This window comes from Puma concolor, chromosome B4 (genome assembly GCF_028749965.1).
Source record: "Puma concolor isolate L17-30 chromosome B4, mPumCon1.1.hap2, whole genome shotgun sequence".
NCBI lineage: Eukaryota > Metazoa > Chordata > Mammalia > Carnivora > Felidae > Puma > Puma concolor.
The window spans coordinates 103,755,163-103,782,669 of record NC_141673.1 but is presented as its reverse complement, the minus strand read 5'-3'; the positions used below and the strand labels follow the sequence as shown (position 1 = coordinate 103,782,669).

The following is a 27,507-nucleotide window of genomic DNA, read 5'->3' as shown; positions in this document are numbered from 1 at the left end:
GTAAGACTACTAGCTGCATTCCTGCTTCAAATGAAATCAACTCCACATCCGTGCTCCAGCTCACTCCTCTATCCGGAGTCTCCAGGATCCAAACTTGCCCGGGCAAGAACCACCTCCACTGCGGACTCCAGGGCGGGCCCCGCAAGCACCTGCCGCGCGCCAATCACAGGCCTGCGCGCAGGGGCGCAAGCGCCACGGCCCTGGGCGGGGCCTCGTTGCTTACCATTCTCCGCCGCCCTGTCGGCCTCTCGCCGCCCTGATTGGCGCTCCTGGAATGACGTAGACGGCCGCCTCGGCCTATGGTGGCGGAGCCGGCCGGCCGGCCGGGTTTGGCGGAAGTGGTGTGGGCGAGGTGTCCCGCAGTGCGGAGAAGCCTCGCGCCGGAGGGTGCTGGGCACGCGAGCTGCGCTGGGGCCATCACTTCCCCTCCCTCCGGGCGCCCGGAAGATGACCCGCTTCGCGCTGACCGTTGTGCGGCAGTGAGTATTGCTGTCGCAGGGTGCCCTTGTCGCCTTCTCGTCAGGGACTTGTTGAGGAGTGGGTGAAGAGACCGTTGACCTGTCACCCCTCCTCTTCCCTGCTTGCTCGCCCTTCGGAGGGTTGGACCCCTCTTCCCCCGGCGCCCCTGAGCCGGGAAGGCGGGTCGTAAATATCTGGAATCCGGCGTTACAGATGAGCACGCTGAGGTCCGGAGGAGTAAATGGCCGAGGTTCGCAGCCACTCTGCGGAGTTAAAGCTGAAAAAAGCCAGCCTTGGCTCCGGACTTCGTGCGCCGCTGGTTGCCCACCCCCCGCCCCAACGGATCCTGAAGAGTTTGCGGGATAGCTCGTCCCAGGCCAGTATTTGTGTGCTGGCTGCCTTCCGCCGCTGTGCCTCTCCGTCTGTGCTGCACCCCCGTCCCTCGCTTGCCAGGGCAGCCGCAGGCGTGGACCTGAGATTTAGTTCTTCCCTCCCGAGATCACACTGCTGGCGGCGGCGGAGGGCCTCCACCCTCGTCTCTGCAACCCGCATCACCTCGAACAAATATTTTTATCATAACATTCCACGGTGGAGCTGAAGGCTGCTACGTCTTCATGTCTCTTATCTTTTTTCCTTCGTAACGCTTATTTGCCGACTGTTAATGGAAGTGCAGTGCAGGGTGGTTAAGACCACAGATTTTTCAAGCAGGATAGACCTGGGTTAGAATCCGGGCTCTGGTTAGGAGGAACCTTGTAACCGCGGCTTCCGTTAACGTAATCTTTACGACGTCAGTTTGCTAATACATAAAATGGGGATAGTGAAAATACCTGCCTCACTAGTGTGAGGCAGAGTGTATAGTACAACGGAGGGGAAGATATGTGTCTCAAGAACTAAATAACTTCTAATTCTGTAAGAGCATCTGTAATAAAAATGTAGTCAGTCCTTAGGATGTATGTATAATTTTATCAGACCCGCATTTTGAATATGTGCTAGGTGCCCGTGGACTGGATTATACAGGTAAATAAGATACCGTTTTTGACTTCCAGAGTTCACAAGGAACAGTAATAGGACTTAACTTTGTCGAGCTGACTTTAATTGGTATCTTTTTTTTTTTTTTTTTTTTTTGTCCTGTTCTTCCTTTATGGGAGGATAATCTTAGGAATCATCAGAATTATCCCTGTAAGACTCACAGGATTTTGATGACTAAACTAGAAATTGAGTTCCTCTCTGTCTCTTCCCCACCCTTCCATTTTATAGACTGCTTTATGACCATTTGATGACCTACTTAAGGTCATGTATAGCTCATTGGTAGCAGAGCAGGAAGTAGAGCCCTTCTTTTTCCAGTGTTTGAGCACCTTATGGATGCCTGAACTCAGCCAGTACTGTGTCTGACATATAATTGAAGTTCACAAGTCGCAGGAAATCTGGATTGAACCATCCCTTGATAGTAAGGTGATTTCTGTTTAGATTCTTATGGACAGTAGTTACATGAATTTGGATTTTGTCTCCTCCGTGCTTCTTAAAAAAGGGCTTGGTTTAAAAAACTGATTCCTTATAGAAATCCTTTGAGGAATCAATTTAAAAGTAAGTCTTTATACATTATTATGTGCCAGGCACTGTTGTAATTAAGTTCTGACAGTGCAGTGAGGTGAGGACTGCTTCTCAGTTTGCAGGTGAGGAAACAGATGCAGAAGTCCTGTAACTTGCTTGAAGTCACGTGGCTGGTGGGGTGGTGGCATTGAAGCAAAGGAGCTTGACTCTACAGCCCATCCCATCCTCTTAATCACTGTCCTCTCTGCCTCCTTTTTTATTGAGTTAAAACCTAGTGTTTGTAGATTGCTTGAATATCACCAGCTATTTTAGTGGCTACTTTTTATTTCTGCTAATATAATTGCGAAGAGTGTTAAGAATAGTTTGCTTTGTTCTGTTTTATTCATGGGAGAGTGGAGTTAAAGTGTTGAAATAATTGATAGGGTTATGGTGAGCTGCCTTTCCTGCCTGGATCATCCCTCTTTCCTCTTCCAAATTCTCCAAGCTAAGAATTAATGACGCTTTCAGGAAACGAAACGATTGCAAACTTGATTAATAATCACCATAGTTAAATATAATGAATCCACAGGATTGGGTCATTTAGCATAATATTGGGAATAGCACTTGACTTTTCTATTATCTGATTCTGTATAACTAAGATAGTCCAGTGCTTTGAAACTGATAGCATGATCAGTGCTTTGAAACTGATAGCATGAGATGAATAATTTTAGTGAACAGTGCCTCTTCAGATAATTCCAGAAAGCTTTTAAAATGCAGTTTCTGTAAGTTCAACCAAATCCTTTATGAATCTTATGCTGTAACTACCTGTGCGTTTATCTTCGACATACTTGTGCTCAGAAGTATCATTTTGGAATAGAATATCCAAGATTGCAAATTTCAAGTCTTTTAGTATTATTAAACTATAACTTCTGATCTTCTAGTCCAGCATTGTTGAAAACCCCAATATATGTAGATTGGGAATTCCATCACCTACATAACCCATTGAAGGCCCCAGTTCCTTGAAATATTTGTGTCTGTTTGCAATTAGTTGCCTGGAAAACCATCCCATTTCACTTCCTTTTTAACTAGCTCTTAAAACAAAAAATTTTACAAACCTCATTTAATTTGCTTTTAATGACCTAAAGATGATAAATTAGTAAAGTTAATGATAGCAAAACTGATTTGCTTTTCTTATGCTACCTCTATTGGCAGTTACTTTTTTGTTGAATGCCAATAATTGTTCTGGTCATAAATAAAGCAAGCAAAGTAAGTGTTAGGGCACCTGTGAATTTTTATAAAGATACATGTTAGTTGTTATGTTACTGTGATACTTGTTTTCTGAGAATAGGATTGATCAATTGGGAGAGCATTTACAACTAGGACTGACATATAAATAAAAATATATCATGAGTTGGGTGTGTTACGTCCCCCACCCCGACCATCTAGTGACGGTTTCCATGTTACTAGCCCTCGAAATCTTCTATATTTTCGAGTGAATTAATTGGTAGAGAGGAATTAAGATAAAGCTGTATTCTTGATTAAATATCAGGTGAGGCTTTGCATTTCCATGTACACTGAAGCGTATCTATTTTGAAAACATGCCCCAGATCTGTACTAATTTCCCATGATTTGCCTTGGTCTTGTGGCAAACAGTACTCATCTATTGAATTTGAATTCTTTAAAAGAATATGATCGGGAAATTAAGCTTTCTAAATGACTTCTAAAGAAATGCCATAGAATATAAATGAGAACTAACAAAATAAAATCTTTTAAAGTGAAGAATAGTGTAATAACCTACAAAATGAATGATGCATATTTGTGGGACCTATAAATGGCTGGTCATAAGACTTAACTTCTTGGCATAAGCATTTGGATTCTTGCAGAGTCGGGTGTTCTGTTTTGGAAATGGATCACACTGGAGATTTTGAAAATGAGTAGTGTTATTCCTGACTGTTTCAAAATATATTCCTCTGACCTTTCAGCTCCTTCCACCTTCTCTGCCACTATCACAAGCCACACTTTGGTTAAGGGAAGTAGATTAATAGTAAAACTATTTCAGCCACCTAATTTTCTTTCCCACTCCCAAAACAAACTTTAAACAGTTGCCTTAAGGATTTATACAAACCTCTTGATAAAGCTGATAGCTGTAAAACTAAATATTCATGAAAGTTTTTGGGAAAAAAATTCTCTTTCTAGATTCCTGCTCTGCCTGCTTCAGATTCTGTGTCTCCCTCTCTCTCTCTCCCCGTTTCTCTGCACCTCCCCTGCTTGTGCTGTCCCTCTTTCTCTCTCTCTCTCTCTCTCTCTCAAAAATAAACAAAAAGAATTTTTTTTAAACGGCAGTTTCTCTGTCATCACCATGGATACTTTATCTGTCTGAATGGTAGAGATTAATACCCTCTTTCACATCCATTGTGTATGATTTCGAATGAATTTTGGAGTAAAAGACATATTTTATTAATATTAACCACAATGATGACAATGGCAGATCAGTGGTAAATAGTTATGAAAATCTTCATATATTTGTCATACATTTTTTTAAAGTTACATCCACATGTTTAGAAATCAGAACAATTCTTATGTATCTTTCTGGTGTTTGTGTGCACATGTGCACGCAGGTCCAAATGTTTATTCTTATTTTCCACCTTTCTAAAAAGATAGCATTCTTTTTAGATTATTCTGCACTTTGCTTTTGCTCTTTAATATATTTTGGTAATTTTTCCAAACCTTTCCATAAATCATTCTCTTTTTTAGGGGACACAATTACCTAGTATTCCACTATGTATATATGCCACCATTTATTTGTTAATGTAACCAGTTCTCTGTTAGTGGATATTTAGGTTATTTACCAGCTTTTGCTACTAGGAAAAATATTGTGGCAGATACTGTTTTAAATAAGGTTGAATGCAAGTATTCCCAGTATTATGGTTGCTGTATTAAAGGGCAAACGGATTTATTATTTTGATTGATATTTCCAGATGACCTTCCATTGGCAGAGTACATACACTGAGGTTCTGTTATTTCCCTGGGTTTTCTCTAGGCAATGAGTATGTTAGGGCAAGGGAACCTCTGGCTGTGCCTTTAAGGAGCTGGAACCTGGTTAGACACACATCTAAAAAGGTTAATTAGCATATGGGTGGTAACTGACAGTACTGGGGGGGGGGGGTTTGGGGGGCAGAATGGGAGTGTAGCCTGGGTGTGTTTAAATGGGATAGGTAGGTGGGGAATGGTGCCTGGGAGGGAATGCTTCCTCAGGGAGCAGGCTGTTTGTCTGTATTGGGTCTGGAAGAGTGAGAACATACTGGTCAGGTCCAGTGGTCTCTGTTTTCGTAAGCTCACCAGGGGATTCAGATACACTCTCAAGTTTGAGAAACACTGTTCTAGGCAGAGGTTGGCAGACAACTATTTTTGTAAATGAGGGACAAGGTTCCAGGCAGAGGCCCGGGTTTGTGATTCTGACTCTTAAGATTTGATGGAGTTCCTTTCTAGACTGTGTAAATCAATCCATGTGAAGGCTTTTTTTTTTAAACCAGTGCTTTGTTTAAAACAAAGCAGGGGTGATGAGCCTGAGCCTGAGCCTTCACAGTAATCAGGGAAATATGGTCAGATAAAACTGAGATGAACTGTTCTGTGCCAAATTGGCACAAATGGGAAACTCTGACATTACTGAATGTTGGAGAGGATGTGGAACACTGCTGGGGGTTATAAATTGCTGTGACCACTTCGCTATTGTCTGATAAATCTAAATGTTTGCATACTCTGTGGCTTAGCAATTCTAGTGCTAGGCCTAGATCACTAGGTATGGCTTTGCAAACTTTTAATTAAGGGGTAGGAAGTAGCTTAGGCTTTACAAGCCATGCACTCTGTCTGGACCGCTCAGTTCCATTATTATAGTGTGAAAGTAGCCATAAACAACATGTAAACAAATGGGTATGATTATATTCCAGTACAACTCTACCAAGATCGTGTGCCGGTCTTTGAGTAGTTCTCAAACATGAATGTGCATCAGAATCACTTGGTGGGTTTATTAAAACAGATGAACTGGGCCACAACCTCTGAGCTTCTGATTCGGGAGTCTGAAGTGGGGCCTGAGAATTTGCATTTCCAAAAGGCCCCAGGCAGTGTCAGTGATGCTGGTTCAGAGGCCCCACTTTGCCACCCACTGCCCTAGAGAATCTGATGTGCTCTATACAAACATGTTTATTCACAGCAGCTTAGCTCCAAACTGGAAACAATGTAAATATATCAACAATATAAATAACACTGGGAAGTTCTTGAGTATTACACAGTAATGAGAGTGTAAGAGTATGCCACTGGTCACAACAGTGGTGTATCTCCCAAACAATGTTGAGGAATGGTAGCAACACAGGACTGCATACAGCAAGAAGCAACTCATTATAAAGTTCAACAACAGGCAAGCTAATCCTATGCTGTACTTGGATGGGAAAGCTATGAAGAAAGGCAAAGCAAATGAGCATCTAAATAAATGCCAGGTAGTGGATCCACTGGGGGTGGGAGGACGTTGTGGTTGGAAAGAGACCCGCTCTAGGAGGCTGGCAGTGGTGATCTGTTAACTTGGGTGGGGTCACCAGGGTGTTGACTTTATGGTATATTATTTGTTTACATTGTTTATTTCACGATTTTTACAAGATTTTAAATGCATTATGTTGAATCTTCAATTTCTGTATAGCTCTGTCCAAAAATGACCTATAAACAGAACTATTCAGTGCTTACTAAAAGCTGAACAGTGTTTAAACACTTTTATCTATATTCATTCAATTACCCCAAGAGTCCTGTGAAATGGGGGCTGTTATCATCCCCGTATTACAGACAAAGAACAGAGGCACTCAAGCTTAACCAAGTTCCTAAGTATGTAGCCAAAGCAGTTTTTGTTCTTCAGGCTGCTATATGGCAGTGAAATTTACTTCAAAGGATTTTCATCTCCCCTTGACATAGAAATGTATCAATATGAGCTGTAGACATTTGGTACCAAATGAGGAAACAACTTGATCCAAAGAAACCTATTTACTATTTTTACCCACCCTTCCAGTTCTGTGTCCAGTGTCTACACAGAACAAGCCAACTCCTTTTTCCCCCGGGGCAGCCACCAGTCCTTCTCATCTCTGTTTTCCAGTGCCTAGCACTGTACTTAGCACATAAAAAGAGCTCAAAGAATTTTGAACTCAGTTCTTGATAGCTTTTCAGGTATTTGATTGCTTTTACTGTTGTCTGGTCTCGTCCAGATAGCACATCCCCCTCCCCTTCCACTTTGTGTTCCCTCCAGCCTCAGTTGATGGTTATTTTATGACAAAGTTTCCAGTCCTTCACTCTTAACAGTTGCTTTGAAATTGGTTTGGTTTTTTTAATTCTTAAAAGCATAGTACCCCAACCTCAGTTTTTAGTGTCCTCTCCGAGATAGTTGTCAGCATTACAAAAAGGAACAGGTGGAGATCTAGGAACCGGAAGAAGCCAGGGCATCTGAAAGGTTGTCCACTTCTTTCCCACCACATTCGGGTTCCCTCGCACTTGCTCCTTCAATCCAGCAACAAACCAACTCTCATGGCTTCCTCCTGCTGCTTGTGAAAGAGTTTTAGTTAACATTTATTTTAACAAGATTAATGAAAATTATATATACATATTAATAGAATATTCTACTTACAATTATGATTGATTCATGATTTATACATTTTAATTTGGGTCAGTATGAAATTCTTAGCCCAAATCAACTAAGTACATTAGAGTAGATGCTTGTAAATATCAATTTAGAACAAATTTTATGTTTATAGGTTAGATTGTGAAGTATGCTACAAGGTTCATATGCTCCCTTTGTGAATATCATTACCTTTCATTGATGATTTTTTTTTCTGATTTCAAAAATAACCTATTTGGTAATAAAGGTTTTTTCCCCCCTCTCTATTTTAGTGGAGAAACAAGATTTAACAAGGAGAAAATAATTCAAGGTTAGTATACTTTATTTTAGCTGTCTCCTCTAGTGTTAATGTGATATGTAAGCAAATCAGAGTTGGTGGGGGAGGGGGGCCTGGGGACAGCTCTGTATTGTGAGCAGTATTAAAGAATTAAAGCATCATAGTTACAGAAATAGGATCAGAGCAGATGGTAACTGGGAGGAATAAGTTTCTTAAGGAACTGGATGTAAAGAACCGGATTCCAAGTTGCTTATGGGTAGCTTCACAGTGGCCCAGTCAGCTGATTAAAGAGTTATGTTGGGTCTAGTGGTCTTAAAATGTAACTGCTGTGATTTAAAATGATTTCATATTTGGAAACATGAAGTTTGCTGGCTAGTTAGTTAATGGTATTTTTCTGCTTAAGGTGGTTATATTATTTTTAGTAGTAACAAAGAAGAGGTTTAAAAAGCGAATTCCTGTTCTCATACAGGATTCTTGCTTTATTCCGAACAGATTCTTCCTCCCTTGTTCTGCTAATTTGGGTTCAGATCTTAATCTCCCTGTGATCCAGCAAGTCTAGCGTGTATATCTTGGGTGAACTCTCAGTCAGACGTACTATTTCTGTGCGGTGATTACAAAAGCATTTCATTTTATTTTTTTGGTTAGGGACATCTGGAGTTTGCAGAAACTGATTTTCATACCCAGTGTGCCTGACTCCCGCTTCTGAAAACTAGTCTGATAATTAAATGAACCTTTGTTTTCTGGTAACACGTGCCCCACCCAAATTAGCCTTTGGATTTAACACCTGGTTCTTTAGTACTTGTCTCATTTCATTCCACGCTGACAATGGAGCCGGAATAAAAGTGTTTGTGGTCACACCTGTTTCCACATTTGTGTTCTTTTCCTAACTTTGTCAGTTAAATGCTTAGTTCTTTAAGTTACAGCATTCAAGACATGTATTTCCAAGTACCATTTTTGTTGCATACCTACAGTTTTGATAATGTAGTAATTTTGTAAGTATTGGCATCAGGTGTCTTAAATTGTCTTCGGTGACCCATGAATTATTTAGAACTATCTTTTAAATTTCCAAATGGCTAAGCTTTTTTTTTTTTGTTCATCTTTTTTGGTTGACTTCCAATTATATTTTGTATTCTTTCTGACAAGATGGTTTATTTGATATCTCTTTGAAATCAGTGAACATGGTCAGTGTTTATAAATCTACCATTCTATGCTTGACAAAAATCTGTATTTTCTAAGTGTTGGGTTTGGAGTTAGGTGTCAAATAAGCAACCTCTGTTTTATTGTTCAAATCTTGTGTGCTTTGCTAATTTTGTCAATTTACAGATTTGCCTGCATGACCTAAATATGATTTTATGGTTGAGATGTGGAATATCCCACTGTGATGGCCAATTTATCCTTTAATACCAGAAATTCTATCAATTTGTGCTTTATGTGTTCTGCTCCTGTATAGTTACAGACTATTTTATTAGGTACATACAGGTTTAAAAGTCATTCTGTTTTCCAGTGAATTAGATCATTGATTATTTATAGTAATCCTCACAATCGTTTTGTCATAAAGTCCTGCATTTCTGAGTGTAATATAGCTTCTCCAGCTGTTTGGGGGTTGGAATTTGACTGGTATGTATTTTTCCATTGCTTTCCTTTTAACCTTTCTGTGCTGCCTTCAGTGTTACTTCATAGATACTACATAGTTGATTTTCCTCTTCCTCTTCCTCCTTCCCCTCTCTCAGCCCCCACCTATTCTTTCAATGGTTACCTTTAAATTTTTACCATTCATACCTAATGAAGTATAATATCTATGCATCTTTTCCCCCCCAAATACAAAGAACTTGTATGATTATCGCTTAGTATCTTAGTCCTATCCTTTTTTAACCACATGACATAGGTATTATTTAATTTGTTATTTAGATAATGTTTGTTTAGATTTGCATATATATTTACCAGTTTCTCTCCTCATAGTTTCTCAGCATCTCAGACCTGCATTCCTGAAGTATCTTCTTTAAAAGGTCCCATGGTGCAGATTGGTTGGTGGTAAAGAGAGTTTTAATTGTTTCCATTCCAGACAATTTTATTTTAATTCTATTCAACCTTTTTTAGCCTAGACAATTTAGACTGACAGAACTCCTAGCACTTGGGAGATATTAGTGTGCTGGGTTTTTTTGGCTTCCATTGCTCCTGTTAAGAAGTCTTCTCTCAGCCAAATCATGTTCCATGGTAGGCAATCTGTCTCTCTCTGTAACTGCTTTTAAAATCTTTTATTTGATTTTGGTATTCTGCAGTTTCTTATACCTAGGGGGGATTTTTTTTTTTTTTTCCCTTTTAATTTATCCTGCTTGGTGTTTTCTTCATCTGTAGATTTATATTTTTTCTCATTTCTGGGAAATTCTCAGCCATTATCTCTTCATATTTTTTCTCCTTCATTTTCTTCTTTCTGGAGTTCCAGTCAGAAATATGTTAAGGAATATCATTCTTTCCTTCATGTCTCTAATATATCTGAGATGTGTTTCATCTCCTTTATCTGTGCTGCATCTGGGGTAAAAACCTGAGCCCTGTCTTTGAGTTCATTAAGCCTTTGTGTTACTGAATCTTCTTTCATCCACTGAAGGATTGTTTCCCTCCTCAGCAATTCTATTTTTCGTTATTGGAAGATCTGTCTGATTCTTTGAGAAAGCGTTCTGGTTGTTTTGGATGGCTTCTTGTTACTTGCTTATTTTTGTTACTCTGTCTTTATGTTTTAGTCATAGTTTATAGTCTTTATATGCTGATTTCAATGTCTAAAGTATTAATTATTCTGAATCTGTTATTTGTTGTTTCTGGTGACTTTTGTTCATGGAGGATTGTTTTCTTGTATGTTAAGTCATTGGCTGAATTATTAAAAATTTTTTTAACATTTATTTATTTATTTTTAAAAAAAATTTTTTTTTTCAACGTTTATTTATTTTTGGGACAGAGAGAGACAGAGCATGAACGGGGGAGGGGCAGAGAGAGAGGGAGACACAGAATCGGAAACAGGCTCCAGGCTCTGAGCCATCAGCCCAGAGCCTGACGCGGGGCTCGAACTCACGGACCGCGAGATCGTGACCTGGCTGAAGTCGGACGCTTAACCGACTGCGCCACCCAGGCGCCCCGATTATTTATTTATTTTTGAGAGAGACAGATCACGAGTGGGGGAGGGGCAGAGAGAGAGGGGGGACACAGAATCCGAAGCAGGATTCAGGCTCAAAACTGTCAGCATAGAGCCCAATGAGAGACTTGAACTCATGGACCCGGAGATCATGACTTGAGCCAAAGTCAGATGCTTAACCCAGGCACCTCCATTGGCTGAATTATTATTAAGTATAAATTAGTAGAAAACTTCTTAGCCTTTGTTAAGTCAGATTTGCTCTGAAGAGAATTTGCATTTGATTTTACTACGGACCTGAAACTATACTAGCTTCCTTATAGGATCTCTGGCATCCAGGAATGTGGAGTTTCAGTTCTCCTACCTCGCTGTTCCATGTAGCAGTCTCCCTCCTCCAAATACTCCCTTGCTTGTGCTGATTACCAAGTCATCTCTGTTTTCTAATGTTTATATTTAGCTTTCAACTCAGAGTATTTTGGTTGCTTTGCATCTCCTCTTGGAGAGTTTCCTTATACCCTGAGACCCGCGCGCGCGCGCACACACACACACACACACACACACACACAGCACACCTATTTGGTTCTTTTGTTATGGGAGGACCCTTCAGAGTGTTTAATCAGCCTTTCTCCTGGAAATGGAGGTTCCAACCTTTTTTTTAAAGGGAAGAAGGAAGAGAGGGAATAATACAATATTGGACATTTGGGCAATGGAGATTAAGAAAGGAAACTTTTTAGGTTATGATCCTACCATTCAAATGAAGCACCTGCATGGAGAACATAAGATTAGAGCCAGCATTAATAAGATACAGGTAACGAAGGGGTGGGCAGACACACACAAGAGAGGGGAGAGCTGGAGACAACTGAATTCTCATCCTCTTATTCCCATTAGGCAGACATTCTTTTGGGAAACATATGAATACCTGAGTCTTTATAGGATTATAGCTTAAATTTACTTGTTTCCAGTTCTCTGAAAAGTTATGTAGAACAATAACCAAGGAAATATATTTTTTTAATGTTTATTTATTTATTTTGAGAGGGAGAGAGCAAGTGCAAGCAGGGGAGGGGCAGAGAGAAAGGGAGACAGAGAATCTCAGCACAGGGCTCAGTGTCACGAACCATGAGATCATGACCGGAACCGAAATCAAGTGTCTGAGGCCTAACTGACTGAGCCATGCACTTGCCCCTCCAAAGAAATATTTTAAATAAAGTGTAGATAAATTATATTCTCTTACATGTGATTTTATTTGCATCCCTTATGTATATATATTTGAATGTTATTGTTCCTTCTCTTACTATTACAGGACAAGGAGTAGACGAGCCTCTTTCGGAAACTGGATTTAAACAAGCAGCTGCTGCTGGCATATTTCTTAATAATGTGAAATTTACTCATGTTTTCTCCAGTGACCTCACAAGGACAAGGCAGGTAAGTTCTACAGTCAAGGTTTAGACTGATGAGTCAAGAGTATCAACAGTCATAACCTTGAAAACTGCTACCAGAATCGTAGGAAATTAAATCACATGCAGATAACACCCCCAATCCTCTCCTTCCCCCACCAACAGGACTTCTTTCTTTTCATTTTACTTTTGTACTTTATTTTGATTTAGTAATTTTATTGTTATTTTTTTAAATGTTTTTATTTATTTTTGAGAGAGAGAGAGACAGAGCCTGAGTGGGGGAGGGGAAGAGAGAGGGGGAGACACAGAATCTAAAGCAGGCTCCAGGCCCTGAGCTGTCAGCATAGAGCCTGATACAGGGCTCGAGCTCACGAACTGTGAGATCATGACCTCAGCTGAAGTTGGACGCTTAACCGACTGAGCACCCAGGTGCCCCTTGTTAATTTTTAAATTAGAGTAGCGTGGGAAAAATACCTAATGAAATATCTTTAAAAAGACAAAGAAGGTTTATGAGAGAGCCAGCAGGAACACCAGGTAGGAGAATTTAACTCACAAAGACATCAAATAGTAGAATCCAGACATGGTTAAAAAAGAACTATGTTACTGTAGAGAAATAAATGACACGTTTGAAATATCTTTAGGGATCAGAGTACTATAAAAATGACCCCAGGGAATTAAAAAGGAACCAAATAAATGTCTAAAAACTCAATGGAAGGGGACTTTGTGTCAACCATGAGGGAATAACAGGGTTAGGATATAGTCTTCCTGCAAAAGCAACTAGAGAAACAGGGCGAAATTTGTGAAACAACTGTTTATAGACATTGGACTTCAGATAGTGTGGGCCTGTGGTCCCCAAATGAAGTGAGACAAGTAACATCAACCCTTGGATTGTCCTGGTGTTCCACCTGAAGTAATTTCCCAATGCTGGCAGGAAAGGCCAGATAGAGCCAGTGGTCTCAGGGAGTTGAGGAGACAAAGCTTGGAATTTGGGGAGGTTAAATAAAGATCGTCGGGCAGAGTGCTGGAAGAGGGAGCAACACAGAGAAAGAACTCTAGAAGTATGTATAGGAAGCCCCTTAAATTCTCGGTAGATTACAGTCTGCACATGCGTAGGTGAAACCTCATGAGGCCAGGAGAGAACAGTCCCTGGGGAACCAGAAGCCAGACAATTTCAAGTGTTCACACAGGTTGGGAATCATTTGTGTTCCTTCCACCCAAAGTGGAGAGACTTTGTTAAGTACATCAAGCATACAGTGGACACTTCAGAAAGATCACACCTTAATAGTGAAGCTGGGATGCCTGGCTGGCTCAGTCAGTAGAGCATGCAACTTCTTGATTTCCAGGTTGTGAGTTCAAGCCCCATGTTGGGCATTGAGCTTTCTTAAACAATGAATTAATTAATTAATGGGGTGCCTGGGAGGCTCAGTCAATTAAACATCTGACTCTTGACTTTGGCTCAGGTCATGATCTCATAGTCATGGGATTGAACCCTGATTGGGTTCCGTGCTGAGTGTGGAGCCTGCTTAGAATTCTCTCTCTGGCCCTCTCTGGTTCACGCTCTCTGTGTCTCTCTCAAAATAAATTAATAAACATTAAAAAAAAAAAACAGTGAAGCTCATCTGTGCTCGAGGAACATAATGAGGAAAGAAATAGAAGAAATAAAAAGAATCAAATTCATCTTCTAGAGATCAAAAATAACAGTATTCTGAAATGAAAATTACATAGTAGGGGATTATTAGCAGGTTAGACACTGTAGAAGAGCAGTGAACATGAAGTTATAGAAACAGAACATTCCAAAATTAAGGAAGAAAGAAGACTGAAAAAAGGAAAAAAGGAGTCTCAATTGAGGGGTCTAAAATTGACCCACACCTACATGGCCAGGTTGTTTTTGTTGTTGTGGGTTTTGGTTTTTTTTCCTCTCAGTTGTTTTTTGTCAGTTGGTCTTAAGTGCTCTCTTTATTTTATTATTATTTTTTAAAAATGAGTTTGGCTAAAGGTTTATCAGTTTTGTTGATTTTTTAAAGAATCAGCTCTTGGTTTTATTGATCTGTTTTATTCTCTTTTTTTTTCAGTTTCTATTTTATATATTTCCCCTCTTTATTATAACTTTCTTCCTTCTGCTGTTTTTAAGCTCCTGGTGGTTCTTTTTCTAGCTCCTTTAGGTGTAAGTTTAGTGGTTTATTTGAGATTTTTCTTGCTTGAGGTAGGTTTGTATTGCTATAAACTTCCCTCTTAGAACAGCTTTTGCTGCATCCCAAAGATGTTGGACCATTGTGTTTTCATTTTAATTTGTCTCCATGTATTTTTTAGTTTCCTCTTTGATTTTTTTTGTTGTTGTTGTTGTTGACTCATTCATTATTTAATAGCATGTAATTCAACTTCCATATATTTGTGTTCTTCTCAGATTTTTTCTCGTGGTTGATTTTTAGTTTCATACTGTTGTGGTCAGAAAAGATGCTTGGTAGGACTTTGATCTTTTTGAATTTTTGAGACTTGTTTAGTGATGTAATATGTGATCTGTTCTGGAGAATGTTCCACGTGCACTTGAAAAGGATGTGTATTCTGCTCTTTTAGGATGAAATGTTGTTTCTGTATTGGTACACCCACCTGGTCCAGTGTGTCATTCAAAGCCACTGTTTCCTTGTTAATTTTTTTTTCAGATCTGTCCATTGATGTAAGTGGGGTGTTGAAGTACCCTACTATTATTGTATTACTATCGATTACTTCATGTTTGTTATAAACTGCTTTATGTATTTGGCTACTCCCATGTGGGGTGCATAAATATTTATAATAGTTGTATCTTCTTGTTGGATTATCCCCTTTATTATGTAGTGTCCTTCTTTGTCTCTTGTTACAGTTTTTGTTTCAAAGTCTGTTTTGTCCAATATAAGTATTGAAACCCCAGCTTTCTTTTGACATGCATTTGCATGATAAATGTTTCTCTATTGCCTCACTTTCAGTGTGCATGTGTCTTTAGGTCTGAAAGAAGTCAGACCTCCATTATGCTTGATGACCATTAATGAGACCATTATGCTTGATGGTGTCCCTGAGTTCCCTAAATCTATTCTCATTTTGCATAATTTTTTTTATCTTTCACCTACTCAGGTTGATTATTTTCCATTACTCTGTCTTCAGGTCACTGATTCGTTCTTCTGCTTCCTCTAGCCTATTTATTCCATCTAGTGTATTTTAAATTTCATTTCTTGTGTTCTTCATCTTGGATTGGTTCTTTTTTATCTCTGTGTTAAGGGTCTCATTGATGTCCTCCACTCTTTTCTCAAGTTCAGTGAGTATCTTTATGAGCATTATTTTAAATTCTCTACCAGGCATATTACTTATCTCCATTTTGTTTTGATCTCTTGCTGTGATTATGTCCTGTTCTTTCATTTGGGACATATTTCTCTGACTCTTCATTTGTGTGTAACTCGTGTCTGTTTCTGTGTATTAGGAAAGTCAGCTGTGTCTCCTGCTCTCGAAGGTAGTGGCCTTGTGAAGAAGAGGTCTTGTAGTGCCCTGCAGTGCAGTGTCCCCTGTTTACTAGAACCTGACACTGCAGGGGTGTCTACTATGTGTGCTGTGTGCACCTGGCTGTTATGGCTGAGCCAGTCCAGTCATCTGCAGAGGTTCTCTTTATCTGTTGTGGACAGGGTTTGGTCCCTTTATTGCTAGTGGGCCAATTTGGGGCTGCCTTGGGCCTGAGTTGAGTCAGACCAGGCATTTTCCAGAGGTGTGGTAGCACCAAACTGCAGGGCACTTTCCCTGTGTTGTCCCTTGAGAAGCTTTTATTGGTGGACAGGACCTGCGGTCAGACTAGTTGTCTGCCTCCAGCCCACTGCTAGGGCCACAGTCTGGTGGGGGGGGGGGGGGCGTGGGGGTGGTGGTGCTGGTGGTATTTTCCCTCTCCCCAGGGCCAGAGTCACTTTGGAGTGGTGCTGGCCACTGTAGGAGCTACTTGCACACTGCCAGGCTTGTGGCAATGCCCTGGATGGGCTTGGGCCAGGAGTGTATTGGAGGGGGTGAATCTGCAAGGTGCTGCGGGGTGGGTGGCAGTGTTAGCAAGTTAGATAGTGAATGTCTGCCACACTGGTTCTCACAGCTGGCCATGTGTGTACTCTGTGGGGCAGGGGAGGGAAATGTTGCATGCCAGCTTCTTTCTTCCTGGGGGAGTGTCCCTGTGACTGCTGCGCCTCTGGACATGTTCTAAGATTAGTAAATAACTTTCTCTCCTGTATACCCCAGGCAGTTTTCAAACTGCTGCTTCTATGCTGTATCTTGGGCTGTTGGTTGTGCTGTCTCTTTAAGAGCTTGGGCTCTATGTCCTCTGTCCTCCAGGCTCTCCCAGAGCCACACCCCCTGGTTTTTAAAATTCCAAGTTTTAAGTCCGGCTGATTCTAAGAACTCAGAAAATTCAACCCCTCTAGTTTTCAAAGCCAAATGTAATGGGCATTTGTCTTCCCCACGTGGGCTTACTGTTGTGTGTTTCTCTTCCTTTTCCAGTCCTTCTGCTCCCTCCCTCCTGCGCATGGCTGGCCCATGGGTCTGTTTAATTCCCCATTGTGTCTTTACCCTTCCTACCCTCTTCATTGTGGCCTCTTATCTACCTTTACTTGTGGCATTTGTTCTGCCAGTCTTTGGGTCATTTTCTGGGTTATTTATACTGATGTGAATGTTATCTAGTAGTACTCCTGGGAGGAAGTGAATTTAGGGTCCTCCTACTCCATCATCTTCCCTGGAAGTCAGAATCTTTTTTTGTCAATTGGGTTTTGACAGAGGTGCCAAGGTAATACAGCACTTGACAGGGATTCTTTTCAATAAAAGCTGTTGAAACAATGGACTATCCATATAGAAAAACATGAACTTTGACCTTTACTGCATATAACACAAAAAAATTAACTTACACTTGATCTCAGCACAAATCTAAAAGCTAAATCTATATATCTTCTATAAGAAAACACAAGAGAGGGGCGCCTGGATGGCGCAGTCGGTTAAGCGTCCGACTTCAGCCAGGTCACGATCTCGCGGTCCGTGAGTTCGAGCCCCGCGTCAGGCTCTGGGCTGATGGCTCAGAGCCTGGAGCCTGTTTCCGATTCTGTGTCTCCCTCTCTCTCTGCCCCTCCCCCGTTCATGCTCTGTCTCTCTCTGTCCCAAAAATAAATAAACGTTGAAAAAAAAAAATTAAAAAAAAAAAAAAAAGAAAACACAAGAGAAAAAGCTTTATAAAGGTTCTTAGTGCAAGGATTTTATTTTATATATAATATATATGTATCGTATATAGCCATATTTATAAATTTTTTTCAGCTTAGTAATTAGAATAACACTTTAAAATGAGCAAAAGATTTGAATTTGACCAGGAACTTCACAAAGAAGAGAATATGGAAGGTCAATAAGCAGATTGAAAGATGTGTAGCATAATTGATCTTGACAGAAATGCAAATTAAAACCATAGTGAGATTCTATTACATGAACATTTGAAAATGCACAAGAATGTGGAACAACTAGGACTCCTACTTTGCTCGTGAGAATGTAAAGTGGAACAACTACTTTGGAAAACAGTGAAACTTCAGCATACACTAATCATATGATCCAGCAATCTCGGTCCTAAGAATTTATCCAAGAGAAATAACATGTTTACACAAAGACTTGTACACATAATTAACAGCTTTCTTCATAATAGCTTTGTTCATTTGAACAACTTCTGTTCAAAGAGCAGAATCACCCGTGTTCATCAGTAGATGAATGGATAAATGAGCTGTGATACATTCATGCTGTGGAATACAACTCAGCAACAACGTGAGGAGGAGTGGAGGAGTCTCAAAAACATGCTGAACAAAAGAGGCCAGGCACAAAGAGTACATATTGTATGGTTCCATTTATATGAGACTCCAGAAAGGATAAATTTAATCTTCAGTTATGTAGAGCAGGTCCATGGTTGTCAGGGGCCAGGAGTGAGAGGGATTGACTAGAAAGGACACAAAGGAATCTTTTAGAGTGATAGAATTCTTCCATGTCTTGATTTTGGTGGTATGTAGATAGTCGTATACATTTTTCAAAACTCAGTAAACTGTACACTTAGCAATAGGTATGTTTTTTTGTTATAAATTATACCTCAATGAAATTGATTTAAAAACACAGAACAGGGGCACCTGGGTGGCACAGTCAGTTAAGCGTCCGACTTCAGCCAGGTCACGATCTCGCGGTCTGTGAGTTCGAGCCCCGCGTTGGGCTCTGGGCTGATGGCTCAGAGCCTGGAGCCTGTTTCCGATTCTGTGTCTCCCTCTCTCTCTGCCCCTTGCCCGTTCATGCTCTGTCTCTCTCTGTCCCAAAAATAAATAAACGTTGAAAAAAAAAATTAAAAAAAAAAATAAATAAATAAAAACACAGAACAAGTTGATAAACCAAAAATGAAAACCTCAGTGGATTTACTAAATTACAGATTAAACATAGTTGAAATGATCATTAGCTCATAGGTAAATGTAAAATAATAACTGAAATGTAGCACAATGTGATAAATAGATTAAACATTTGAGAATTTAAAAAAAATGAAGAACATGATATGAGGTCTGGTGTCTTTCAGAAGGAGATGTTAGAATGAGAAAGGGGTCAAAGAAGTCACAGTTGATAATTTTACAGAACTTTTGAAAGATAACACATTATCAGAACTAAAAAGTGTGACAAATCCCAGTGGAGATAAATAAAAAGAAACCCATATCTACACTTACAATAACAAAATTGCAAAGTCCAAAGATTAAGGACAAACGTCATCCACTAATGTCCAGTATTAGACTATCAACAAATTTGTCAGTATCAGTAATAATTTTTTTTAATACACTGAAGAGATAATAAAGACTAACCTAGAGTTTTATACCCAGGAAAACATTTTCTAGGGTGTAGGTGAAATGAACACATTTCAGACAAACAGGCTGTAAAGGAACTTTCAAAGGATAATTGAAGAAGGAAAATAATTCCAGAAGGGAAGTCTGAGTTTCAGAAAAGATGGGTGAGCAAAGATATTGGTAAAAGTAAGGGTAAATGTAAACAAATAGTGACAATATAGAACCATAATGATGATAATGTTTAATTTGTGGGGAGAGGGTTAAAAAACAAGTCAGATTGTGGACTTAAATTATTTCTAGTTTTGCAAATACAGTGTTTCTTGTTAATCAAAAATAACCAGGCACACCAGGAGAGAAGGAAACATGAACAAAAATGAGCCCAAACAAAAGATGACAGAAACAAGCCGCAGGATTTATTTGATAGCTGGTTACCAGACACGGACTTTAAAATAACTATTGAATGCACAGATTAAAAAATGACATGGAATTACAACAGAGAACTGGAAATTATGCACAAGAGCTAAGTGTGAATTCTAGAACTGAAAATATAACTGAAATTAAGACTCAATAGATGGGTTTCACAGCAATGTAGCAACACCTGAATGCAGAGTTAATGAACTGGAACCTTTTCTGTAAAGGGCCAAATAGTAAGTTTTTTTAAGTTTTATGGGCTGTATGGTCTCTGTCACAACTGTTCAACTCTGCTGTTGTACTGTGAAAGCAGCCACAAACAATACATAAATAGCTGTGTTCTAATAAATCTTCATTTATGACAACAAGCCGTGGTCTAGATTTGGGCTCTAATTTGCTGACCTGCAAACTAGAAGATCGGTCACAAGGAAATACCCAGATCTGTGTGAAGAGAGGCAACTTTCACAAAGGAAAATTATTTCTAGTTCTTTTTTTATATACTATGATGTATTTTGACATTTTGGCTAGAATGACTCTTTTTGTGAGAAAAGAAACCATTGTCTTTCCATTTGCAGACTGTGCATGGGATATTGGAGAAGAGCAAAGTTTGCAAAGATATGACAGTAAAGTATGATTCAAGGCTTCGAGAAAGAGTAAGTAACGTACTTACATATTGTTCTTCACAATAAGTCATCAGTAAACCAGCTCAGTTTATCAGACGCATTCCTGATAGGGATGTGGAATCAGCTAACATGTTAAGAACCTGCTATGTGTCAGTGGCTGTTACGGATTCTCACTGATAGTATCATATTTAATTATTAAATTCCCAAATTATAAAAGCAAGGTCTCCTTATAAGAACTAGTACAGAAGAGTGTGAGGTAAAGTGCAAAGTTCTCTTCTTGGCCTCCCCATCCTACTTCCCAATTTTAAGCTTGAATAGACTGTCTTATGTCCATTTTATATACCAGAAATGAAACTTGCTGAGATAGTGACTTAGCTAAAGCCACATCTCAATTTCAGATCTGAGCTTGTCCTCCCAGAGCAGTAATTTTGCTCTTCACTATGGGCCCATGAGCTGGCTAATGTCCCCATCAGCCCTGTAATTTCTTTTGTACCTGGTTAGATGTGTCGATGGCTAGGGCATCTTTGAGAATTGCTTTTCATAATTTGCCTGTGTTCTCTGTTTTTGTCCAAAATACATACCAGAGTTCCCGCAGAGGTGCTGCTTGGAAAGGCTCAGTCTGTGCCTGAGAACTAGTGTTCCAGTGTTAATACAAGCATTACAAGTTCAGTGAAACACTGGACGAGGCCTGCGATCGCACAGTAGAGAGACGGTCTCCTTGTCCGGGCCATTCTTCTGTGTGCCCTCTCCCTGAATCACTGCATCCTTTCCTGTGATTTCAGTTGATTTCCAAATATATATTTTTAGCTTAGATCTCTTGCCTGAGCTCACATATCAAACTGCCTACTTTTGATGTCTGTGTGTGTGCCCCACATCTACTTCTAGCTCAGTGGAGCACACCATCTTTTCTCCATGTAGCTCCTGCTTTACCCAGTCACTCAAACTACGCATTCTTGACTTCCTTGCTTCCCACTTGCACATCCTACCATCATCTTGTCAATTTGGCCACTGTGTAATAGTTCTTGAATCGTTCATCCCTCTGCAAACCCACTGCTGCCATCCTACTGTATTCAGTGTCCCCTGTCACCTGGATCACCTGGAACAGTGGTTCTCCTGTCTTCTGCCTTGCTCTCGCTTTCTGATCTAATCTCCACACTGCAGCCAGAGTAATCTTTGGAAAACTTGGTTGCTGCGTTCCTGTATAGAACAATTCACTGTTTCTCTTTTACCTTCGAAGCCCATCCAAGCTCCAGCCTGGCTGTCAGCATAGTGTAGGATATGATCTGTTTTCTCCATCTGCCTCCTCCTTCCTTGTGCTTACTGCCCAGCCTTAGTAGTATTAGTGAGCATTTGCACAGTGCCCACCACACTCTGGCAGGGGTCTCAGAACCGCAGGTTTGTTAATCTTCACAATACCCCTAAGATTTAAAACCTCATTTTTACAGTTGCAGAAACCAAGGCACACAGAGTTCAAGTCCATGGTCATAGAGCTAATGATTTTTAACGTTCTCCTTTATAAAATAGGTTGTTCCAGTTATAATTAAAGATATAAGAATTGAACTTGAGTGGCACCTGGGTGGCTCAGTCAGTTAAGCGTCTGACTGTTGATTTTGGCTCGGGTCATGATCTCATGGTTCATGAGTTCGAGCCCCGCATTGGGCTCTGTACTGGCAGTGCGGAGCCTGCTTGGGATTCTCTCTCCCTCTCTCTCTGCCCCTCCCCTACTTGTATTCTCTCTCTCTCAAAATAAATAAATACACTTAAAGAAAAAGAATTTGAACTTAAGAATTGGAAGAGCACCTGACAAATGTGCATATGCTCCTATAAATAACATTTAATTAATTGTTGGACTTCTGTCCGGTGGTGGTAGAATTTTGAGGCATCATCAGTATAAACCATAAATAATGATTTATCTTTAAATATTTTATTCTGTAAGCAATCTGTTATCATTGTGGGGAACTAAAAGTAAGAATAGTTTGGGAAAAAATACAGCTAAAATTTCTACCATGCCAAATATGGTGAACATTTTGGTATGTGTGCTCTTGGCTTTTTTCATGTTTGTCAGTCTGTCTGTCTATCTGTCTGGTTGTGTATGTATTTTTCTAAGTGTACCCCTTCTATATGTTGGTTTTTAACCGGATTTTCTCCCTGTGTTTATCAGTGCCCAAACACACATGTGGATACGACCACCTGATTAGTGACTGTATCATTCCCGTAAATGGATATTGCTTGGCTGCCACTACTGGTGCACACCTAGGTTGTGACTCGATTTTCCACTGGTGTAAATAATGTTAAAATAAACATCTTTTTGTAGTTGATTCTTTATACACATGCCTAATAGATTTCCTACAGATGAAATTGTTGAGGGTGTACTTTTTGAAAAGCCTATTACACACACTGCTGAATTTCCTTCCAGAAAAGCTGTGCCAGTTTGTACTTCCACGAATGATGAGGGAGAGTTTTTCTCACATAAACAGTAGCTATTGGTAGTCTCTTTGGTCTTCCAATTTAATAGCTTCCGAAAGGTACCATTTTAATTTTCACATTATGGATTCCTGAGGAGTTTCTTGGCCGTTTGTATTTCGTTTGTGACTTCTGTGTCCTGTGCTGTGGCTCATTCTTTATGAATCTAAAAAGTTAGTAACCTTTTAAATCACACAGATCGGGGTTTAAATTTCAAATTTGCTGATTATTAGCTATAGGAATATAGGCTAGTTGCTTAACCTCTCTGAAATTCTGCTCTCCCATTCATAAACATGGTGATGAAAATGCCCATCTCCGAGTGCTATTATTAGGACCAGATGAGATGGCATGCGAGGTGGCTGACTTGGTTGCTGCATACATTAGTCTCTGGTCCTGGAATCTGTGCAGATCTATTTGTCCAATAAAGCCACACTGTCTAGTTGAGTGTGTTGTTCCCTATAACGCATCTAGACACAGTGTCTAGTTCAAGGTGTCAACTGTATTTTCTAGGGTTCACGGCCCTCTACTGAGTATATTCTCATTATGGGTTTAAAAGATAGAATGAAGTCAGTGAAAGGAAGCCAGGCTTCTTGCCAGAATGATTATTCCAAGTTTGTCATAAGCATGTATTTACTTGTTGTATTGCAAATTGATTTGAGGCACTTTTGTCTGTTGGACCATTGCAGAAATACGGGGTTGCAGAAGGCAGGGCACTAAGTGAGCTAAGGGCGATGGCCAAAGCAGCTGGGGAAGAATGCCCTGTGTTCACACCACCTGGAGGAGAGACATTAGACCAGGTACGTAGCCCTGGGGCAGGTTGTCACGTGCATGAACCTGCCAAGGTCAGAGTACCTAATACTGAGTTTGTTTTATAAATGAGATGTCTTTAAATCTCAGCTGAGTGGTTTGAAAGTTGTTTGGTTCATAAACCAATTCTATATGGTGTGTTTATTTTTCCTTTTTAAGCTGTCTTTCTTATTTATTAAGTTGGCAGTCATTGCCAATAATGGATTTAAAGGATGTGTGTTAAGGTGATACTTGAAGAAAACTCTTTGAATATGAAGCAGTAACTCCCACAGTGGTACTAGCAGGAAGGAGGTGAGTGCAGTGCCGTTCAGTGAGGGCGGCAGGCAAAGTAACTGTGGTCTCAAAATCTTCAGTGCTCCCTAAGTGACATCATCACTGTGCTTGAATTTCTTTGAAGTGTCCTGCTTTTAAACTGCATTATTGGTGATCCCCACCCCCCCACCACCATTTTTTATTTTCATAATTTTCTCCTAAAGACTTTCTGTTTAGTAAAGGCAAGAAGAGCTTTTGTCCTTGTGGTTGCTCTAGGTGCCCTTTCCTAGACACACTCTTTTATGGGCTTCTTTTTACTGGTAAATTTCCCTAATTAGATTGTAAGTGCTCTCTCTGAAGGAAAGAATTAGAAATGGTATTTTACTCATCTTTGCCCCTAGATGTGCTTCCATAGTTCCAGAAATACCTGGGCATTTACTTCTGATTGAATGCATAGAAACAGAATTTCATCTGCTTATGTAGTACTTACATTGACATATTAGAAAATCCAGTCAGTTATGTTTTATGTGTATGTTTTAGACTATCATTAGTGGCACTTTATTTTAATTTGTATTTTCTTTTCTTGTAGGTAAAAATGCGTGGAAAAGACTTTTTTGATATTCTTTGTCAGCTGATTCTGCAGGAGGCAGGTGAAAATGAACAGTTTTCTCGAGGAGCTCCAAGCAACTGTCTGGAAACTTCTCTGGCAGAGATATTTCCCTTAGGAAAAAACTGTCCCTCTGAATCTAATTCAGACAGCAGTGCTCCAGGATTAGTCGCCAGTGTCTTAGTTGTGAGTCATGGCGCTTACATGAAAAGCCTGTTTAATTATTTTCTGACTGACCTTAAGTGTTCCTTACCCACAAGTCTGAACAAATCTGAATTTATGTCAGTCAGTCCCAATACAGGGATTAGTCTCTTTATCATAAACTTTGAGAAGGGACAAGAAGGGAAGCCAACAGTTCAGTGTGTTTGCATGTACCTACAGGATCATCTCAGTGGAATGACTGAAACTTGCTAAATTTAAGTCTACATCAAAATCTAGCAGTTTTGAACCTCTGAGGGAGTGCCTTTGGCTTTATTTCCATCCTCTGCTAGTGCTGATTTGGAAACCGTTAAAAAGCTATGACAGCAGGTTATGAAGTTTGACTGGAATCGTGGTCACAGAGAACACTAAGGGAAGAAACCATTTAGGACTGACTTATTTTGTCTTGAGTACAGTCGTCATTTTCCAAAGTAATTTTACCACCCTGTTCAGTTACATCTCTGGATTGTTTATGGATCAACCAATTCGGTATTGCAAATTGAGGTATTAATGACCTTGTTACTATGGTTTTTTGTTTTTGTTTTATGTTGATTTTTTTAATATCTGAAAAAATCTAGCCTGTTTTGTTGGCTCTTGGTAAGATACTGTATGTTTTTTACTATCTCGTTCAGTGCTTGAAAGAAGGAACTATTTATAATTCCCACTGCATATTTATAGTGAGAACACACTGTATTTTAAGTCTTTAAATTAAAAATTCTTAACCACCCTCAGTTTATATAAAGCAGAATGACACTAAAATTTTTAATCTAGAAATCAGCTGTTGGAATTTTTTACCCTGGAGGGTATGAAACGTGGATGAATAAAGATTATGATTGCAGATTGGTCTGGTGAGGAAGAATTTAAAACATCATTTGACTAAGACACATTAAAGAAGGAATCTGAGCAAAAGAAGATAGAAGAACAGCCTTTTCTTAACTTACAGGCTGAAGAATTTAGTTTGAGGAAGGCTCTGAAGAACGTACATGGTTACTAGTGTAGTACACAGTAACCTCAGAAGGAAAAGACTCTTCCTTGGAAAGAATGTTGCTCTTGCTCTGATAACCACAATTGTGGGTTTTTGTGGAAGGTACAGTTGCCTCTTTTTTCCACCAGATGGCACTGGAGAAGCGGGAGTTTATTTAACTGAATTTTGTACATAAGATTGGCCCCTCAAAAGTCCTTACCTAAATTGAAGTGTTTTACACTTTTTTTTTAAGTTATCATGCTCATGAATGCTGTGAGTCTAAACTTACAAGAGTATTAATAGTCAAGTTTGTCAGTTAAGGCTAAAATCACATATGGTCAAAATTCACCTTGGACAGCACTTAAGTCTCTCGTCAAGATCCAGTGTTACAGTGTTCTCAGCATGCCCACCCCTGCCCCTTGCCTGCAGAGAGCATGTGGTTGAGCACTAGAGGGAGTACTCCACAAGGGAAAACTTGGGAAGGGAATTAAAAAGGACGAGCAATAGTAAATGTCCACATTCTCACCATCCAGAAGTAATAACTACCCTCTTCTTCCGTTTTTTTTTTAAAGAAGTAATGCACTGAGATGTAAGTGAAATTCTTTAACCAGTTCCCTCAGTGCCCCCTTGTACCTTGCAGAGGCCACCACCGCAACGCAACTGTATATGTGCATCCATTCTTTACGTTTTTACCCACGAGTGTAAGGAAATGGTGTTGCCTCAGAGTTTTTTAAAATGTACATAAATGTCACCAGTCTGTATTCTGTATTTTCACTTACTATATCATGGGGTTCTATCTATGTTGGTATGTATGGATCCACTTATTATCACTGTATTCTATTAAATAAATGTGGCACATGCTCATTTTGCCTCCTACGAGTGGACATTTGGGTGTGTTCTTTATGTCCTTCTAGAAACAGCCTTCTGCATCTCTCTTTGCACTGTGTCATAAAAAATGGTGCGTCTCCAATTTGACAAGAGTCAAATGGGTTTTCACAATGGCTGTCCTGATTTTCAGTCTTACTGGCAATACTCAAAAGTTCCTATTTTCCTCATTTCTGTTAGCACTTGATACTGTCTAGTGAAATCCTGTGAGTCTGATGAGTGAAGAGTATAATGTCACTGTTTTAATGAGCTTTTGTGTGATTGCTGATGGCTCTGGGTGTTTTTTCTTGTGTGTATTGACAGGATCCCCACACTAATGAATCGCTGATATATATATGTTCTTTGCTTGGTTTCTTTGTTGGACAATTTGGCTTTTTCTTAGTGAGCTGCAGAGGTAACATTGTAACATCTTATAATTTACTTGCCTTTTACATATGTTTATCAAGCTTTTTTTCATGTCAGTGTTTTTTCGTTATTAAGTCAGATCCCTGTATCCTGTTTTGTTATGGTTCGTCTTTAAGAAGCCTTTCCTACTTCTTAAAGGTAGGCCTCCTGCTTTCTTACAGCTTTAGATGATTATTTGAATGCTAAATCTTTAGATTATCTGGAGGTTATTTTTGTATGGCATAAGGTAAGAAGTCAATTTTGTATTATTTTTCCGGGTGGTGAAAAAGTTACCCCATCATCATTATTAGGTGTCTCTACTTTCCAAATGATTTGTGATTCTACTCTGTTCATACCCCCATGGGCCCATATTTGCTGGAGTCTGTGGACTTGGTTCTTAGTGAGCTATGTATTCCCATAACAGTATCATAGTTACTGTAGCTTTGCAACTGGATCTCTTGTAGGGTGAATAACTCCTCTGGTTTCTTTTTCCTTTTTTTTTTTTTTTTAATTAAAGTGTAATACAGTGTTTTATTAGTTTCAGATGTACCAGTAGTGACTCAACAATGCTATACATTACTCAGTGCTCATCATGATAAGTGTACCCTTAATCCCCTTCACCTGTTTCACCTATCCCCTCCCCCAACTC

General features: G+C 39.7%; 1 protein-coding gene across 1 annotated transcript; it reads left to right on the top strand.

The window, feature by feature from the left end:
- The first annotated feature begins 308 nt into the window (after window positions 1-308).
- Window positions 309-26,465, top strand: TIGAR (TP53 induced glycolysis regulatory phosphatase). The gene is made up of 6 exons (XM_025930534.2): window positions 309-479; window positions 7,912-7,949; window positions 12,338-12,459; window positions 20,251-20,328; window positions 23,448-23,558; window positions 24,410-26,465. Exons 1-6 carry the CDS (start codon window positions 448-450, stop codon window positions 24,839-24,841), a joined length of 813 nt encoding a protein of 270 aa, XP_025786319.1. The 5' UTR covers window positions 309-447; the 3' UTR covers window positions 24,842-26,465.
- The last annotated feature ends 1,042 nt before the right edge of the window (window positions 26,466-27,507 follow it).